Consider the following 18427-nt stretch of genomic DNA (forward strand, 5'->3'; position numbering starts at 1 on the left):
CTGTTTGAGGTTTTTTAAGCTTTTCTCTTGATTATAGAGCTGCAAATCTCTGTACTTCTGGTAACCTTAACAGAGGCAGGACTGGAATCTGTTACATCTGGTTTTCTTCCCATTCATAGCTGTTCTGTTTAGATGGTAATCTCCCTGAGAGAGGGATGGTTCCTCACTATGTCATTCTACTGTGCCTAATCTGGACACTGCTCTTGCACAAAAGATAAACATAATGCAACGAATCTCACTTCAGGCAAATACTGATTGCTCAGGCACATGTGCAGACTGGACAAGAGTTTCTCAACCTAAATCCAAGCCTGTTTCAAGTCAGAAACAATTTATTTCCTGACATTTTTATACTGTCATAATATAAAATTTTTACTGAGATTTTTTTCCCAGTCCCTAATCTATTCCTTAGTTTCCTTACTACCTGACCTTGTGTATTGTTTTCTTCTTCTTCCCATCCTATTTGGAATAAGCATCAATGAAAATGAGCCCATTGAGATTTGCCTAATAATTTCTATCTAAATGACTTGTGTTGTGTTTCACACTGTGACAAAAAGTTAGACGTATCACTCATAGTTGCACACCGGCAACATAAACTGGCAATACTAGGTTCTGTAGAGGTTGTTATTCTACCTTCATCACTGCATTTTCCAGTAGAGCAATACTGATGGGTCAGCACAAGAAAGTTGAAGAGCAAGTTCACATGTCCCATGACCTCATTCTTTCAGCTCAAGTTGCTAGCAGCAGCTTCACTGTAGATCACTTTAAAAGCATCCACACTGTGTTTAAGCAGAGCCAAACGCAGGACACCTGTGCTGCAGGCCAGCTGAGTAAAAGTCTGAAGTGGCAGCTGATGGCTGAGTATTTGAGGTTCCCCTTCACCACTTTGGAGTTCCACAGGTGTGCTTGTAGGCAAGCCTGGTTTTGAGAACAGGCTCAAGCCCAGTGACCATCACACAGTGATCTGACAGGTACACAGCATCTGCTTCTTTTCTTGTCTCATCACTGACCTGTGCACTTCAAATTTCAGAACCAAACCCAGTATTGATTTTATTTCCTGTTTAAACTATAAAGTATGGGTTGGAATAAAATAGTTGTTTCTTCTCATTGCAATATTATCACTACTGTTTCTCTTTACCATAAAATGCAGATCCCTGAGCTTTGATAAATCTTCGGTAATTTGTGAAAACTTCAACTTCTTTTTAACACTGGAATTCTAAAGTTCCTTTGTGACACACTTGAAGTGATGGAGGCTCAAAAAATTTTGTACTTCAGGACGTCCCAATCTGAAGCATACACTAAAAGTTTTCCCCTTTCTTAGACTTGGTCTTGTGGAAACTCCTTACAACAGGAACCTTCTTATTATGTGCCTTGTACAGTGCTGTGTGCTTGAAGATGCTTAATAAACAGATCTTTATTGCTATACATATAGCAGCTAAGAAAACAGCAGTTCAGGAATTATTGTTTTTTCTGATAAAGATCTTTAATAAAATTGCAACTACGAGGGCAAAACTGGTTTTCCTGATACTGGGGAATAATGGATTTTAAAAATCTGCTTGCAGCAAGTAATGGTTTTCTCTTTCATTCCTCTCAGAAAATGCAGGTTCTCTGAAAGTTCTCTTTGGGACACCTGAGTTTGTGGCTCCAGAAGTTATAAACTATGAACCCATTGGATATGAAACAGACATGTGGAGTATAGGAGTTATCTGCTACATTTTGTGAGTACCTTTGCTAGACCTAATACAAATCCTGAGAGCTGCTGAACATACAAACTTTCCATCAACTTCTCATTTCTTCTCCAATTTTGAGGCCTGTTGTATTCTAATTAGCAGCCTTAATGTGTTTAATAAAAATTCTCTGTCCTCTGCAGGGTGTAACTGGTAAACCGCAGAACTAGCAGTTCTGCAAATTCAGCCATTTAGTGTTTAATATCTTACATCATAAACCAGCAACGCTTCATCTCATTTAAAAAGACAAGGTGACAGTATTTTGTTATTAACTTTAAACAATTTTGCCTTCCCAGATGTGAAAGAGAAATGTTTTGGCATGCACTAATAACTGATAATTTCCATTCTTTTATTCCCAAGAGAGAAAATTTTTGTGAAATTTTGGGGTCTTGTTCAGATTATATCCCTCATGGGACAGACTAAAGTACCCCAGCATTACCATGTCTGTTCACAGTGCATTTTAATTTCTTACTAAGCACAAACCACTGGATAAATACATTATACCAGCAGTGTGGATCAAGCTCATGGAAATATTTTAGAGGATGGTTAGCTGCAGCTCTTGGCTGTGTATTTCGGTATTTGATTTGATCTTTATATGTGATTTGATAACACGTGGTTATGAACTTCAGTGGGTCTAGAGAAATACATATGGAAATAGGATCTCCATGCCTAGAATAGCAAGCCATCTTCTTCCAACCGTGACTTTACACATTTGATGCCATATAAAAAAAATGAAAAGAGAAGCTCAGTTTGGAGCATGGTTCTTTCATGCTTGCTCCAGTTTCAATAGTAAGTAAACTGCAGATCTGTTTTGCATTCATTCTTCTAAACGGCTTCTCTCAGTACCTGACTTTCTTTTTTAAAGAGTTCCCTCTGCCCTGGCTACCCTCTTCTGTGGCACCTGGCAATGCGCAGTTGTTTGCCTCATCTTTATTCAGTCTTCCTGTGATCCTGCTTGCCCTGTCAACCTATACTTGTTCTCATACTTTTTTTCATGTCCAAACTAAGCAATGTAATTTTCTTTCCTGTCCTGTGCAAAGGCCACTACATCAACTCTCTTACTCCCAGAAGAGACTCTGAATATTTCTGTTATCTTCTGTTTCTTATGTGAAGCATGCTACACTCTTCAAGGTCACTTTGCTCTGCCAGTTTATTTACAGGACCTTTATTTTCCATTCACTTCCATCATTTCTTTCTAGATCTTGAAAGCTTGTTTGGATCATTCTGTAGTTCGAATAATGTAGACCACACACGCAGTACTCAGAAGACAAATTCATTTATTTCTCCAGCTTTTGAGGCCTCCTAAGTTACAGGGCCCTGGAAGAGTGGTATGGAGATCCCAGGCTGCCTGCCCAGCGATGGCGACCGAACAGTTACATCAATGCTGCATTGCCCTCTAGAGGCCTCTTGCACGTTAAGGAACACCACCTTAACCACAGCGGGACACGCACGTTTGGGGGGTCGCTTGCTGTCATTTAGTATCAAAGTATATGATGAGTTTTTGTGTGTTTACAGTATAAGCAGTGACGTGTCAGACAACCGAGGCAAAAACTGGGGATAGCAGTACTATGTGCCCCTAAGGCACGCAACCAGGATTGCTGCTCCAGTACAGCACGGGCTGGAGAACATCGTCATCGTCTAATTAGGCAAGGCAAAGGGAGCAGGTGGAACAGATGGAGAAAAGGTGAAACGTCTTGCCAAAGTCCAGTCTGCCGGCAGCAGCAGAACTGCTTCTTCCCAGTTCCTCTGTGCCACCAGAAGCAAGATATTTGGATGCTGTAACGTTCAGCTGATGGGACTGAGGTGGTGTTACTCTTGGTTCAGGTGACCCAATATGCCTTGTGAAATATATTATGAAATGATTTGTTTGCTAAGGTGACTTCAACCTCACTTAATTTCTCGTGAGGGTAAAAATACATTACCCAAATGCAACGAAAATCTTTTTGATGCATAGCTATTGCCACAATAATGATTAACAGTAATAATCGGCTTCTGTCTTTCTTGCCATAAGAATAAAGTAACAGAAGTTAGGGAAGACCTGTGAGTCATCGCTTGGACTTTCCCTCTCCACCCCAGAGCGAGAGGCTCCCAATCTGTCTTCACTTCCTCAAAGCCCAGCTATTTTTGCAGACTCACAGCTATGAGCCATTACCCAAAACGGACCATCACATCATCATTACAGAATGCAAATAAAAGTCGTTGAGAAATGCATCTCTCTTTAGTTGTAGCTCTGCTTTCCTGTTTTGATTATAAGCTCAGAACTGCCAAATCTCATGCACGAAGTGTAAGACTCACTCATTTGGTGCCTGTCTGGTGCACCACCCCTGTGCTTGTAAATCAGCATTGCATCCCCTCTTCCCCTGCGCTGGTGAGTGGGGTCACGAAGGACGAGGTGAGCACTGCAGCAGCACTGGGCTTAAGGACAGGTCTGCTGCAGGCAGCTGGTGGCCCAAAGCTGCTCTGTCCATCATAGGTCCCGTAGGAAGTGGCAGGGAGCAGGCTATAGCATACTTGACATAACAGTAGGATTCAAGCGTGTTGAGAGCCCTGTAACCTGCCTAGAAGGAGACCGTGTTTCCATGAGGTCCTGTACAACAATGAATACAAACCAGGTTTAGGAAAGAGCTGCTAAAGAGATCTCTGGGTGAAGGGGCTTCCCTGCAGAAGAATGAATGGGTGGGATGTAATCTCAAGTAGGAAACAGTGACAGCGCTCCTCCAAAACCCTGCAGCAAAACCCCTCTCCCAGCCTTCTGCTACGCAGGCGCAAGCACAGATATCGCACTCTCCCTTGGGATGCTGCATCTGTCTTCCTTATGGCACAACTGACCTAATTCCATCCTACAGCTCACGGGCTCCCTTTCCACATTTCTAAGCTACATATTAAATCCTTTTAATCTTTCTGTAGAATTTATTCAGTCCTGTCTCCTCATCAGTCTTTGTTCTTCCTTAAATTTCCTTGTTTGTGTTCTCCACCTCATGCTTTTCATCTTCCGCTTTTATCTTTCTCTCTGCTGTTCTGCATCAAAGTACTGTCCCACATATTTGAGTTGATTACCTTTGAAGGAACAGGCTACAAATACTATAGCTCGTGTATACCATCTCCATTTATGTCTATTTCAGTCTTTCTTTTGCATTTACAATAATCTTTATCTAATGACGGTTAAACCTCCAAATTCCTTCCAGCTCTGTCCCATTTATTCTTCTGGGAATTGCTGAATTTGTTTGTTGTTTTTTCTATTTCTGCTTCTTTTCTGATGATCCACTTGGATAATGTTTCCAATATTTAGTAAGCTGAAATAATTTCTAAATTCTATTTTTATTTCAAACCAAATTTCAGTCTAAGATTTCAGCGCTGCATGTACGTGCACTGAAAGTGGATAGCCCTTTCCCTTCTGTCACTGTAGAATCTGACTAGTTTCAGGGAGGAATTTCTGTGGCTGATTCAAACCTCTGCTTACGTTCCATTAGTTCTTCTTGCTTTATGGCAGTGTTTATCTTCTTGCTTGCCAGGTAGTGTTTATCTTTTCAGAGTAGCTGATGTCAAACAATTAATAATTTTTTAATATGCTATATCTTAGGCTGTTCTTTAATATCACATTTGATCTTGCTGTATACTTTTTTCCCTTCATCACCTTCCTATTAACATGCACCCAAATTCTTCAAACATTCCCTTTCCTTTTTATCTAGTGTGGTATTCATGACTGCTGTTATTCCTCCCGTTTGGCAGTTTGGGTTGGTTGAAAGATCTTTCAGCATCATTCACCTTTCGGATGTGCTGACTTGAGACTTTGGTAAGGCAAGACACTCACACTGCTGGCTTACACTTGGCTCCATGTCATATTAAAAATTTAAGCCTTGTTAATATAAAGATGAGAGAGCACTCCTTGTTCTTTCAATAAAGCAAGTTAGGAGGGCTTTAATGTCATGACCATACTGCCCGAAAGCAAATGAGTTATTTGTTCAGTGACACTGGCAAATCACGTTTCCTCATTAATCCACCGGGCACGTAAAACAAGGACGAGAGCAGAGTCACCCCCTTGCTTCGGCAGTGAGCTGTCTCCCTGCCCAGGGGCTCAGTGGTCTGCTTCTTCCCTGAGACGACCGGGGTGGGAGTCAGTCAGCCCTCAGCTAAGGAAAAGGTGGTTTTGTCCAGTGGATGCAAGTCCTCCACAAAGCAGCCTGAGACTATTTATTTGTCTTACTTCACTTGTAAAAGAATTGAATTACTTCATGACCTCCAGGGTGCTGGCATTATCATGTGCTTATTGGACATGACCTGCACAGGTTTATCAGAAGCAGAGAGTACTCTTCATACTGCAGTCTGTTCCCTTCTATCACTGCTAATACATGCAAAGACTGTGAGGAGCAGCTCGGTGTCGTCCACCCAAATCAGCTGCTGCTGCAAACACTGCTTGCAGAGGAATGCTCAGAGTCTCCCTTTTGAGACATGCAGTAAACTCATCCTGCCCAGATTAGTGGCAGTCCTCATGCAAAGATTTCCAAATTCAATGCTGTTGTGTGTTACACAGGTAGTGAGACTGGCGACCACACTGGAACCTTTTGATCTTAACGTTTCTAAATCTGCACTCAGAGCTTTGTTAGAACAGACCAATAAATATTAAGGAACTTCTGGACGATAAAATATCCTTCTTCTTTATTTAGAAGTGGAAACTGTGAAAGATTGTCTAAACAAATGGTTCTTAACATGCCAGGAAGATGCCTGGTGAAGTAGCTGGAAAAATGTTTTCAGTAAACAACTTGCTGCTTGTCTAACAGTAACTTTGCAGTTGTCAGCTCAGTATTAATTTTCTGGAGCGGTAGCTCATCTTTATCACTTAGCTGCAGCATTCCAAAAAGAAATTGTTTCCATAATCTGGCAAAAGAGTTTCTGGGACATTATTACTTTAAATGGGTATGAAGAAATGAACAACCAAGACTTAGGTCAATGAAATCTGTGCTACAGATAAGAATTTCTGGTTATAATCTACACTAGTTGCTGGATTTTGTTTTCTGACTATAGACAAGGATCTAGTTTTCCTTAAAAGTATTTCCATGGCAAGGCAACTGATTCACAGAGTAAAACTGTGGTAGAGAGAGAAAATTATTTTAGACTTACAAATTTGCAACAGTACATTCCAAAATATGAAACTAGGTTCAGTGAATCATTGAAATGGACACTGTTACACCGCTGTTTGGAAATGACAAAGTGCATGGAGGCTTCACCGATACCCATCCAGTAATTTACCAAATGCATGGGATGGTCCAGTCCTACCACAGCCTTTAAGATTTTATCAGATAATTCTGTCATGCAATTCTTAAAAAAAAAAAAAAAAAAAAAAAAAGCCAACCAAAACAACCAAAGAGTTTTTTCCTCCTCCCTAATTTCCTCGTATTTATTCTTATCCCTCAAAAGCTGCGTGTGACACGCAGCATCCCTGTGCCCAGAAAGCTAGATGTCTTTATAAGCACTGCCTCTTATGGAAGCACGGAGCAGTGGTGTCTCCACATGAAGCAATGTCTCTGTATCTGCAGCAGCCTTTTTAGCATGGGAATGATCTCTCAGGACTGCAGCTTTAATCTCTGGAAATAGGCCAAAATATTCTCTAATGTAGCACAAGACCTGCACAATCCTCTCTGTGGTAATACTGTGCAGAGGTCACCTTTGCCATACTTTGATCAAGTATTGAAGGGGAACGGGATTGTTACGGCTCTGGCTGCCCAAGTGCGTCCTCTGGAAGCTTGACTGGATGAAGGGAAGGCGTACAGCTCCTGTATCGACAGTGAACTAAAGAAATAATTCACAGACCCTTCATTTGTATAAAATGTGAGCCTTTTAGCAGCTGCTGTGTTGGTTGAGAGATTATTGCACTTACTACACAGGCAAAAAAGAGACAACTTAGCAATCAGTGTCTGGAACCCAAAACTTAGAACTGCAGTCTGGACGAGATTTTTTCACTTTCAAAAACATTATAGAGAACAATGACATTGTCATGAATAGGAAAGTGCTTAAATATTGGCGTGGAGACAGATTTAAGGCCCTGCAGGAGTGCTTTGCGGATTCCCGGACAGAGATTTTGCTTGAACGATTTACCCGGCTGTGAGGGCCGAACAGAGTCTCCCACCGCACAGCAGCTGTACCAGCTCTCCAGTGCTATCGGGCATAAACCTGGGCTCTTCCAGCAAAGTAAGTGTCAAAGACAGAGGACAGTCATGGTGAAGTTGGTTTATGTGAGCATTTTTTGGTATGCAAATCTTTCAGCAACTCGTGTCTATTATATGTTCATAAAAGGGTTTATGCCACCTTATACATTTATAAAGTTGTGCTTCACCGGGGCATTTGAACGCACCCCATATAATGGGAAGTAGGACAGCAAATACCTTCTGTTCTGATTTACCTCTTTCTGCCTGAGAAGAAACAAACCTTTTATCTTCACCTCATGTATTATTACTAGCGAATTTCTGTAGTATACATGTAAGATTCTAGACTCAGCTGTACTGCACACAACTTCCAGAAATGGTAAAAGATTTAGTACTTGCTTTGTCTGAGGCTTCAAAGAGTGTGTGTTTCTGCTTTGCTTATAGAAGTAAAATCCTTAGGAACATGTTCCAAATCAGATTTTGAATGTAATTAGTGACAAAAGAGTAGGAAAATAACTTTGGAGGAGGAGATTATACTAATATTAGTACTCTAGTAGCTCACTTTATTTGATCCCAATCTCTTTTTCTGCCAGTCTGTTCTGTGATATTCAGTAGCATCACGATATTCTACCATACAGTATTTTCAGAACCCTAAACTCCAGTTCTATTCCATATTAAAAAAAAAAAAGTTCTACTGTTGAGATGTAATTTAACCGGTTAACATGATTGTACAGAGAAAGCAAGTAAAGTCTGTAAAATTTCACAAAGAATCGGTTATTATCTAAATTGCATGCCAGGAAGAAGACCTGGAAAACTGAATAACTTGTAGTTATAAGGAATAAGTAACCTTTCACCTGAAAATTTTTGCTGAAAGGGCGATATATACAGGAATCAAAAGTATCTGGATGCACAAAGGTACGGTATAATAAAGGACAACGCTCAACCGGAGAAAGATACTCCGAAAAATGACACCATGATGTTCTGTAATTGCCTTTCACTGGCACTTTATCACTTATATTGAGTAAAAAGCCTTGGCAGCTCACCTTAGGTTATAAAAGAGTATTATTTTCATTTTATGCATCATCATGACTGATTGAGAACATAAAGAGCAAATTACTTTTGGATGCATCTGCATAACTCTACAGCCTGCAGTGACTTAGCACCGGTTTATCTGGCTATATAATTCAAGGTAGTTTTGTTTACAAAGTAGCCCTGTGGATTTCATGATTTCGTGATGCATCTTATTGGGCTCTCTCTGCAGGAGTAAGTGGAATAAACTGTACAAAAAAACTTGGTTTGACAGTAAATGTAGCAAAATCATTCTGAACGCACAAGGAAAAAAAAGAAAAAAGCTACTCAGCTTGAATTTGAATACCCAAATAAAATTGCAGTATTATTTATGCAGCACTAGAAAAGTCATTTAACAAACTAGTATGCTCCACTTTCATCTAATTCTAGTTCTCTCCTCAAAAACAGAAAAGAGAAAGCAGAAATTTTCCTTTCAGTTTTGCAGTCAAAATTCCAGTTCCCTTCCCATAAGACTATATGTAATTAGCAGAGTCCTTTTTTTTTTTTTTAAAAAAAAAAAAGCTTTTACTGATAAATCTCTGCAGAGCATAGGAGATGTCACACGCGATTTTAATTTGCTCCTCAGATAATTTGCAAATTGACACTGCTTGTTTTGTGTCTGTCTGTTCTGTCCCCAGGGTCAGTGGACTTTCTCCTTTCATGGGAGACAACGACAACGAAACCCTAGCCAATGTTACCTCAGCAACGTGGGACTTCGATGATGAGGCTTTTGACGAAATCTCTGACGATGCCAAGGACTTTATCAGCAATCTACTTAAGAAAGACATGAAGTAAAGCTGTCAGAGTTGATACAATTTCTATGCTTGCATTTAGCTGAACTGGTCATTCCTGTTTCCCCACTGCGCATCTGCCCCTCGGCGCAGGCACCCCTGGCGATACTTTATAAGCAGCTCTGTGTGCCCGTCTGTCCCTGCGCGCAGCTCTCGTTTGTGTTAGGGTGCAGGGTCCTGATGGAGCCCTGCCTTTCCCTTCCCTCAGGCAAGATGCAGCCTGAGGTTTTGTGTGGCTGCTCTTCTCTTCCCTGTAGCGTGACACAGGTTCCTGCATGCCACTTTCTGTCTTGACCTGAATGGGCTGCAATTTTGCTATATTTATTTCCATGTGTTGCTTTGAAGTGCGGTACCTCTGAGTAGGCAGCTTTGCTATAAATCTAGTAAACAAGCAAGAAAAAAAAAAAGAGAGTTGGAGCCCTGTTCACAGCAGACTCTGAACAGTCCAAGGGAAGAAAATGTTCTTCCTCCAGCGAGCCTGCAGTCGGGTGGATGGAGAACAGAGGGTTATTGGTCTGTGTACCACGCACAAAGTGAAGAACGGGTGTGGCTTGAACAGAGCTTTGGACATTTCTGTGTTGTTAAATGCTCAGTGCTGCGAGGAAGGAGGGTATTAAGGGGTGGGAGAGGGGAAATCTCTGTAAGTGACGGAAAGGAGACCTGGGACAGGGTTCTGCCAGCATGAGGGGGCTGAATCATTGCCATTGTGGCTCTGTTGTACGTGTTCCATGCCTGAAACATAGGGCTTTTCATGCTTTGTTTTATAATGTTTTATTAACACTTAAAAATGCACAGTTTTCTCTCAAAAAAACCTACAGAAATTGTGAAAGTGAGTTTAAGAAGTAAGCACGGCTGGGAAAGCAGTGCCATGTGATCTCTGTCGCTAAATTTAGGAAATGGAAAAATCAGCTCTCAGAAAAGAGAGCGCAAAATAATGTTAAAGCAGGTAGGTTCAACCATCGTTAATGGCAACACTGACTAGTCTTTTTATATAAAAACAGGAGTCGCTTAAATTGTACTCAATGTCTTCAGCATCCTTGGCTGCAAAAAGACACCAAAAACATGGAAGCCAAAAAACTTTCCAAAGATAGGATGAAGAAATATATGGCCAGAAGAAAATGGCAGGTAATGAAGAGGACATAGAATTGAGCTTGTTATCCTAACAAGTCTCTTTCTTCCTGATGTTTATGATTCTGAAAAACATGTCATGCCGGGTGGTTTCTGCTGCGGGTGGAAACTCCGGTGTGGCCGAGGATGAATGCAGTAAAGCAGGTTTGGTTTCTACGGGCGAGCAGTAGAAGGGTGCACGGCTGCACACATATAAGACGTGATGCTGCCATTTCAGGCTACTAAAAGGCACATGAGTTCAAAGATAGCTCTTCCTGTTCTCCCAGGGGTATGACCGTCTCTCCTCCCTACCCTCTCCATGCCACTGAGGGCTGGGGGATGATGTTCTCCTTCACAAACCTGAACAGCTAGGGAAAAGCTGATCCACCTGGCCTCTCTAAAGGTAGTTTTGTGGTAGTTTCATTCTCCTAAGCCAGTAGTTCTTTCCTGGTGGAGCACCAAGCTTCTCGTGGATTCGGTCAGACTGGTTTAATAATTTTCTTTGATGTATTTGGTCTCCATATCTTCTTTCTCTCTTAATGCTGGAACGGTTGTAGCAGGGCCATCTGTGCCATTCTGACAGCTGGAGGAGTTGATGTATAAAATCCTGGATCCAGCCTTTTGAGTAGCCTACAAAATATTCATTTATGTAAATCTACCTTATATTTCCTTTTACATTCTACTGTACGTGTTTCCTAGGATCTCATGCAAGCTGTACAAAAATACAAGTGTCCATAATAGAGGCAATGTAGTTTGAGGATATATTAGTATCCTGGTGGTTGATCCTTGAGCCTTTCGGAGGTCTGCTTCCATCGTGCAGACGGTACTTTCTCATTCATTCCATATTAGCTGGTTGGTTATTCGTCCTTGACGAAACTCAGTCCAGCCCATGTGGCTACTGAGAGCGCCGTCCGCCACCAGAGTTAAGCTCCAGTTCAACAGGACATAGCGTTTTTGCTGGCCCTCCTCTTGCACAGTGCTTTTTATCCGCAGCGAACAGAGACATTCATTTAGGTATGAGTTCATCAGGGGAAGTTTATATTTGCAACTAAATTTGGTAATTCGGACCAGCCTGCTCTGTCTCTCCTAAAACATCAGAGCTATATATAAGCAGTTTGTCCAACAATTCCAGCGAGGTTTGCGGAGATCCCAGATAATTTGTCCGAAGCACAATTGTTGCAGAAAATCACATGCCTTTTGGACTGGATTGATCAGAAGCCTTTTATGTTATGTCTTAGAAAACAGGCCATGCTGTCCGAGCAATAGGAAGACTGTCGTCCATGGCAATGATTTCTGGCATGAGTGGGAGGAAGGCCTCTGGGAGCTCGCCGACCAGCCCTATCAATGCAGACAAGGTAGAGAATGAAGGTAAGGAATTTTGCTGCACCATATTTTTACCTCTCTGTGATGAATCTTATTAAAACTTTTAGCAAAATGCTACAGACCGATCATCACGTTGGTTATTTCTGCTCGCTCTCTTTCTCTGTTTTTACCTTCCTTTTTTTAAAGAAATCTATCAAAATTTTGTTGTTCTCATATTGTTCTGCTACTCAGAATGCCCCTGTATAAGTATGGGCAGTAAACCCTTCTCTTTTTAAAGCCAAAGAATTAAGGCAGATTTGTCAGCTGCACTTTCTGTCAGTTTGAGAATGCATGTTTATACAAAGATTACAGTGATGTATTGCCTTCTCATGCAAGCGAGCCAGCAACAAAGTATTAACGCTTGCAGTAACCAAGAGATGCACTCTGCATTAACCACGCTCCTCAGACAGGGGTGTTTAAGAGCAAAAATAATGCGTCTGCACTATTCCCCTACGCCCCTGCTTGAAATGTGGATTTGTGGTGTGGAACTGTCAGCGGTGCAGATGTCTGACACTTCTGAAAACCAAGCAAGTCAGTTTGACACGTCCGCACAGCCTGCGGGCCTGATCCCGGCTGAACGGGTTTGCCCCTCTGACTAAAGTGCAAGTTCGGTCAGAAAAAAAAATCAAGGAAAAAACAAAGATGATTTGTAGCGTGGTGGCCTGCATGTTGATTTCATTCTATTTATGGTCTGAATCTTTGTGCAGCTGCAAAAGATTGGCATAGAACGAAGCAGCTTACGTCCTCACTGTCCTATTAGCCTTACAGAATTAAGTGAAATAAAAGATGCTTTCATTAGCGCCTGGTAATTAAAAATTAAAATGCATCTTTTGAGAACATGCCCTGTAAAATAATTCACTACCTCTTCACTCTCCTCCAGATGCTTTCCTTGAAGAAGTGGCTGAAGAAAAGCCCCATGTAAAGCCATATTTTACTAAAACAATCCTTGACATAGAGGTGGTGGAAGGAAGTGCTGCTAGATTTGACTGCAAAATTGAAGGTACTTTGATTTAGAATATCTGTTTCTTTCCTTCCTTCCTTGCTAGCTTTCTGCATTGTGCTGTTGTTTAAGTTTGTCAATTTTTTTTTCTGTATTATTGTTGAGTTGGTGCCATTTTGCTTTTTCAATATCTGCATGTCACAGAACGAATGTGTTGCAATAACAGAAACTATCTGCAGCTGCACGGGCTTGCTCTGTGCTTGCCACAGAACAGAAGTCTCTGAGAGTCAGTGTGTGAATCACTAATTCAGAATAGCAAGTGGGAACAGTAAGGTGATTTTTGAGGGTAGAAACAGTAAAAACAAGATGCAGTGTAGCACCGTAAGCTGCAGGAGTATGCTCTTAGAGACTGCTCACCAGAAGCCAAGAATAAGTAGGAAGTCACTTGTCTGAAATGACAGACAAGTTTCAGGTGACCTCAAGATAACTTCAAGCCATACATACATTGCATTCAAGGCAAAGAAGTCCCTAAAAGTGTATTTGCATGAGAAGTAAGGATAACGTCATGATGCTGGTTACCAAAGTCATATCTAGAAGTACTGTACTGTTGTTCAGTTTGTTTAACTTACGAGTTCTAGAACGAAAAACTCCCACTGGAAAGTGCAGATAGTCAGCATAAGTTTGTGAGAAGGCTCTGAAGGAGCTTGGGCTTGGTCAGCCTAACAGTTCGAAGGCCAAGACTGCGAGCGCTTCTGCTGCAGTGAGACTGAAGCCTCTCTGTCACAGCTGTTGACAAAAGCTAGAAATAAGGCAGAGCTGTTAAATCAAAATAGATAGATACCATCCTGCATGCGTTTATGTTAGACAATTTCTAATCGGAAAATGAGGTTCAGAAACTGCCTCACTGACCTTCTGCTTGTTTGTTTCTGTGCTCCTAACCTCCTTCACTGCCTGTGTTTCCTACCTCACAGCGGAGATGTGAGGGTGGATTATTGTTGCTGACGCATGCTCAGCATGAGGGGTACATGAATAAGTACTGCATGGAATAGAGTAGATGGATGTACTGTGGCTGGTGTCTCAAACTTTCCAGCGTACCACTGCAATGTTCGTTGTGTATTAGGGACTCCTGCACTTCATTTCTGCTCGGTGGGAAGTCATCCTCCCGTCACAGTCCAGAACTTGGCTGAGACAACAAGCCGTCAGTTTGTTACAGCAGCCAAGAGTACTGTATAAGGGATTGTTCTGCAGCATGCATTGCACAGCCCTGCTCTGGATGCTTCCAGTATAGCAGAGCCATTTCCTTCACAAAAGGCTCTGAAACTCCTGCTGAGATGCATAATCCAAATGCTTTGCTTAGACTCCCTCGAGTACCCTAACGAGCGCCGTACAGGACAAGGTGGTGTGTGAGGAGCAGATTAGGAGGCGGAAGATTCAGAATAGCCACAACAGAGCAACGTGAGAAGGATGTTGAATTGTAGCTGTAGCTCAAAACACCTTACCCTTGAAACTCTAAATCTCAGTGTTGGGAACTGTGGGTCCCACAAAAGCGGCGCCGGAAGGTAAGCCTCAAATACGCTGTTAAGGGTCCCTCGCTGGCTGAGACACACTGCCCGGGTCTGCAGTCACGGCTGCAGCACTGGAAAGAGGAATCCAGTGAGTGCCTCAATGCTTTCAACTTTTTGCTGTTCATAATAAAGTTGCTTCAGGTAAACGTGAAGTAAAAAAGCCTCGGATCATCTACATTTATTTTAAATAGAACTCAGTGAAATATTTGTATATCAGCATATTGGCATGTCCGTACACAGACGTGGAGTTAAAGCTTGAAGTAACGACAGATTAGTTAATACTCGTTCATTGCAATCGCTGTTCTCTCTGGGCTATTGCAGGCTATCCTGACCCCGAGGTGATGTGGTACAAAGACGACCAGCCTGTCAAGGAGTCCCGTCACTTCCAGATAGATTACGATGAGGATGGGAACTGTTCTTTGACTATTTCTGAAGTGTGTGGGGACGATGATGCCAAATACACCTGCAAAGCTGTTAACAGCCTTGGGGAAGCCACGTGCACCGCAGAACTCCTTGTGGAAACAATGGCAAAAGAAGGAGAAGATGAAGATGAGGAGGAAGAAGAATGAAACAAGGCTCAAAGAAAAAAAAAATAAAAAAAAAAATATTTAAAGACTCTCCTTATAAGGTTCAGAAAAGCAAGTTATCAAAAGCACCTTGTGTGATATGTAGGTCTTTGGGGGGGTGTTTTTTCAGCATGATCAGTTGATACCTGTTTGCTTTATGTATGGGCATTAATTCAAGTCAGCAGGCAATGTAAATTGCTAGCAGGATTGGATTTACTTTGAGTAAGTCACCAGCTAAGTTGCCCAATCTATTTTTAAAACCAAATGTATGGAAAACAAGTTTACAGTTAAATTCTGAACGTCTTAAAGAAAAACAGTCTATTTACTGAGCTCAGTGCTCTATACCGTCGCTTTCCTCAGCCAAAACTGCAGCTAAGCTGGCTCCCCAAGACCTGCTTCACAAGGAATCGTTAGCCAGACACGCAGTGAATCTCTCCAGTCCTCAGAAACAGGCTGCTCCTCGAGCAGTATCTTCTATAAGGGAAGGTCTGACGCAGCCAGCATTCCAATTTGTATGTTGGTAAGGGTCATTCTCCATTTGTTTTAAAGAGAATGTCATGGCCCTGACTTCAGACACATTTACTGCCCTTCCTCCGTGCGCTGTTAGGGCCGCTGTCATCCTGGCTAGAGCTCAACATCCAGGCGGTTTCCTGAGATACTTCGGATCTTACTTTTAACGAGCTGATTGCTCCTTGTCACCCTTCCCTTACAGAACCTGTCACTTCAGTGCAGTTACAGCTGCCCGCTTGAGAGAGAGACTGAAAACCCAAAGACTGAGAATATTTCCTGTTGTTCTGGTCAGTCTAATAATGACTTTCTGATTCATACATATATGCTGCTGTGAGAAAAACAGGTTATCGTACACTCAGCGACTTCCATGTGCATGTGTGTGTGTGCGTGGAATCCCAGGTTAGTTACAGTTTTACTTGCATCTATTTGGCAATTGCAAAACAGATTTCAACTGATGATAAGCTGGAAACTCCCACAGATATTTGGAGTAGCCAAAAAGATAGTAGCCTGGATTACAAACTGCTTTATACTTAGCAGTTTCCAAAGAATCTTAACCTATATAGGACCTATTTCTACCTTATGAGCTTGACTGTCTTGTTTTTGTCTTGAACCTGCACCAGTAAGGCTGTTGCATTTTTTTAAAATGCAGAAAACCAAAACAAAACAATCCGAAACCCATTTTTTTTCTCAGAAATCGCTAATGCACTCAGACTTAGTAACTTTGCTTTCCTTTCACAGTATTGGCACTTTTCAATTTTTTTCTGCTGTTCAGAGGTAATATCAGAGGCTGCAAGGTGATATGCATAATCCAAAACCAGAGTGTCTTATACCTATGCATCATTCCAAAAGTGATTCTTTTTCTTTTCCACTTTTTGTGTGTAAAGCGCAACCATTTGCATTTCAAACGTTACCTCTTTAAAAAGAACCATTACCTTAAATCCTCACCACTACGTAGTCAGTGTACTTTAATACAGGTGTGTACAATATCAGCCTTAGGTTGTTTGATATTACCGAGTTGTGTACCTGTTTCATACGATTTGCTCCTCTACATTCAAAGCTCAGCTAATGTCGGTGACACGATGGTTTTTAACTGCTTTACTCTTCGTTGCTAAATTCAGATTGCCAGCACATCTTTTCCTTTCCAGTTGATAAAAACCTCTTCTTATACTAAACACGGTATTGCCACAATTCCTTATACAAAAAGGTTTTGAATCTGATTTAGAGCATACAGAGCTTTTCTCACATTTTTTTTAAATGTTTTAGGCAACAACGAGGTGTATTTTGTACCTTAATAAAAATATGCTAATGTTCTCCCAGTTTGTTAAACCATCCGAATTGCTAAAATGAGACCGCTACGGCTGTAGTTACTCACAGTTCCTAAATAAATAATACCACAAAGCATGCTCCTGGTACGCTCTGTTGCAGGCGTCGCTGCGCTCGCGGGGCTCGGCATGTCGGTAACAGCCGTCTTCTCCCGTTCCGTCCAGACCCGCCTGGCACACCAACGGGCAGGGCGGCAACGGCGAAGCCCCCTCCGTCTCCGCGGTGCTGCTGCGCGGCTCCTGGCTTGCGAGCGCAGCCCGGCGCTGTGCGGAGCCTGCTCTGGCCCAGCGCTCCCAGGCCCAGCTCTGCCGGACCTCCCCAGCCTCACCGCGTCCGCCGCAGCCAGCTGCAGCCTAAACGTGGACAGGGGCACCACGCCAGCCCTGGTTTGGTTTTACCGCTCAGAATTCCCTTATGGTGGGGAAATGTGTAGTTCAGAAAGGCTGCAAGAGCGAAAAAATTCAAGGCAGTCTAACTGTAGATGTGGGCTTAGACCAGCGTTCCTAAAACCTGTACAGATGACAATATTTAGCAAATATGCTTGCCCTGCCTTTACGCAGACTTCTTCTCACACGCAGTCCAAGCCACCACGGACCATGCAGGACCACGCAGAAGCTCCCTCGAGCAGACTGCGAAACGTCCTGCTTGCAGCAACACGTTTCGTGAGCAGATCTTCACCCTTGACACAGCCATCTTTGCGAGATGAGCTCTACTGTCTTGTGAATGTGCCCAGCGTTATTCACTGACCGCTGGTTTCCGTCCAGGCAGGCGCACGTGTCAAGCAGCAAAATGTCCGGCTCTGATGGCCTGGGCTGTGGGGAGACGTGCTGGGTATCAGCCCCCACAGACCCAACACTGGTGTTCCCGCACAGATTTTCCCTTCCCTCTCCTCCTTCACTTGTCCTTCCACGTCCCGCAGGCTATAAGCTGCCTACTTTTCTTTTTCCCCAAGGATGTAACTAGCTTACCATGTCCCCGTCGCCTCCTGCTAACATCCCTTCTAGTCTGCAGGAAACAATGACCTCTACCTCAAAAATGATGTGATACGTATCTAATTCAGCTCTGAGCAATTGACTCCAACCTGCATTTGACCTTGCATTTTTTGCGGTGTTTGAAGGACAGAAGCACGATTATTCTAACTCCACCAGAGGAGGGTATTTTACGTATTTGAAGTCCTGTCTCCTTTTGCCAGCCACCCTAACTGGTCTAGTGAAAGGTGTTACCTCTCCCTGTAGACCCTGCCTTGCTCGCAGGACATTTGCAGAGAGCCGCTCTCGGGGTGTGCTAGGATGGGAGCAACCCCCAGCAGCAGCGGTTACCCAAGCCACCGG

The 18427-nt window shown here is 42.5% G+C and overlaps 1 protein-coding gene across 2 annotated transcripts in view; it reads left to right on the forward strand.

Annotated features, from left to right (window-relative positions):
* MYLK (myosin light chain kinase) overlaps window positions 1-17174 on the forward strand; it is a 231747-nt gene extending 214573 nt beyond the window's left edge. Inside the window, exons 27-32 of one of the 2 annotated variants that reach the window (XM_075429844.1) lie at window positions 1592-1715; window positions 9571-9723; window positions 10725-10848; window positions 12069-12198; window positions 13073-13192; window positions 15019-17174. In XM_075429844.1, coding sequence (XP_075285959.1) covers window positions 1592-1715; window positions 9571-9723; window positions 10725-10848; window positions 12069-12198; window positions 13073-13192; window positions 15019-15266 — 899 coding nt within the window. In that variant the 3' untranslated portion in view covers window positions 15267-17174. Of the gene's footprint in view, window positions 1-1591; window positions 1716-9570; window positions 9724-10724; window positions 10849-10880; window positions 11845-12068; window positions 12199-13072; window positions 13193-15018 lie in introns of those variants that run through there. The other variant, XM_075429845.1, reaches the window with a different exon arrangement.
* The last annotated feature ends 1253 nt before the right edge of the window (window positions 17175-18427 follow it).

This window comes from Opisthocomus hoazin, chromosome 9, assembly GCF_030867145.1.
Source record: "Opisthocomus hoazin isolate bOpiHoa1 chromosome 9, bOpiHoa1.hap1, whole genome shotgun sequence".
Classification (NCBI taxonomy): domain Eukaryota; kingdom Metazoa; phylum Chordata; class Aves; order Opisthocomiformes; family Opisthocomidae; genus Opisthocomus; species Opisthocomus hoazin.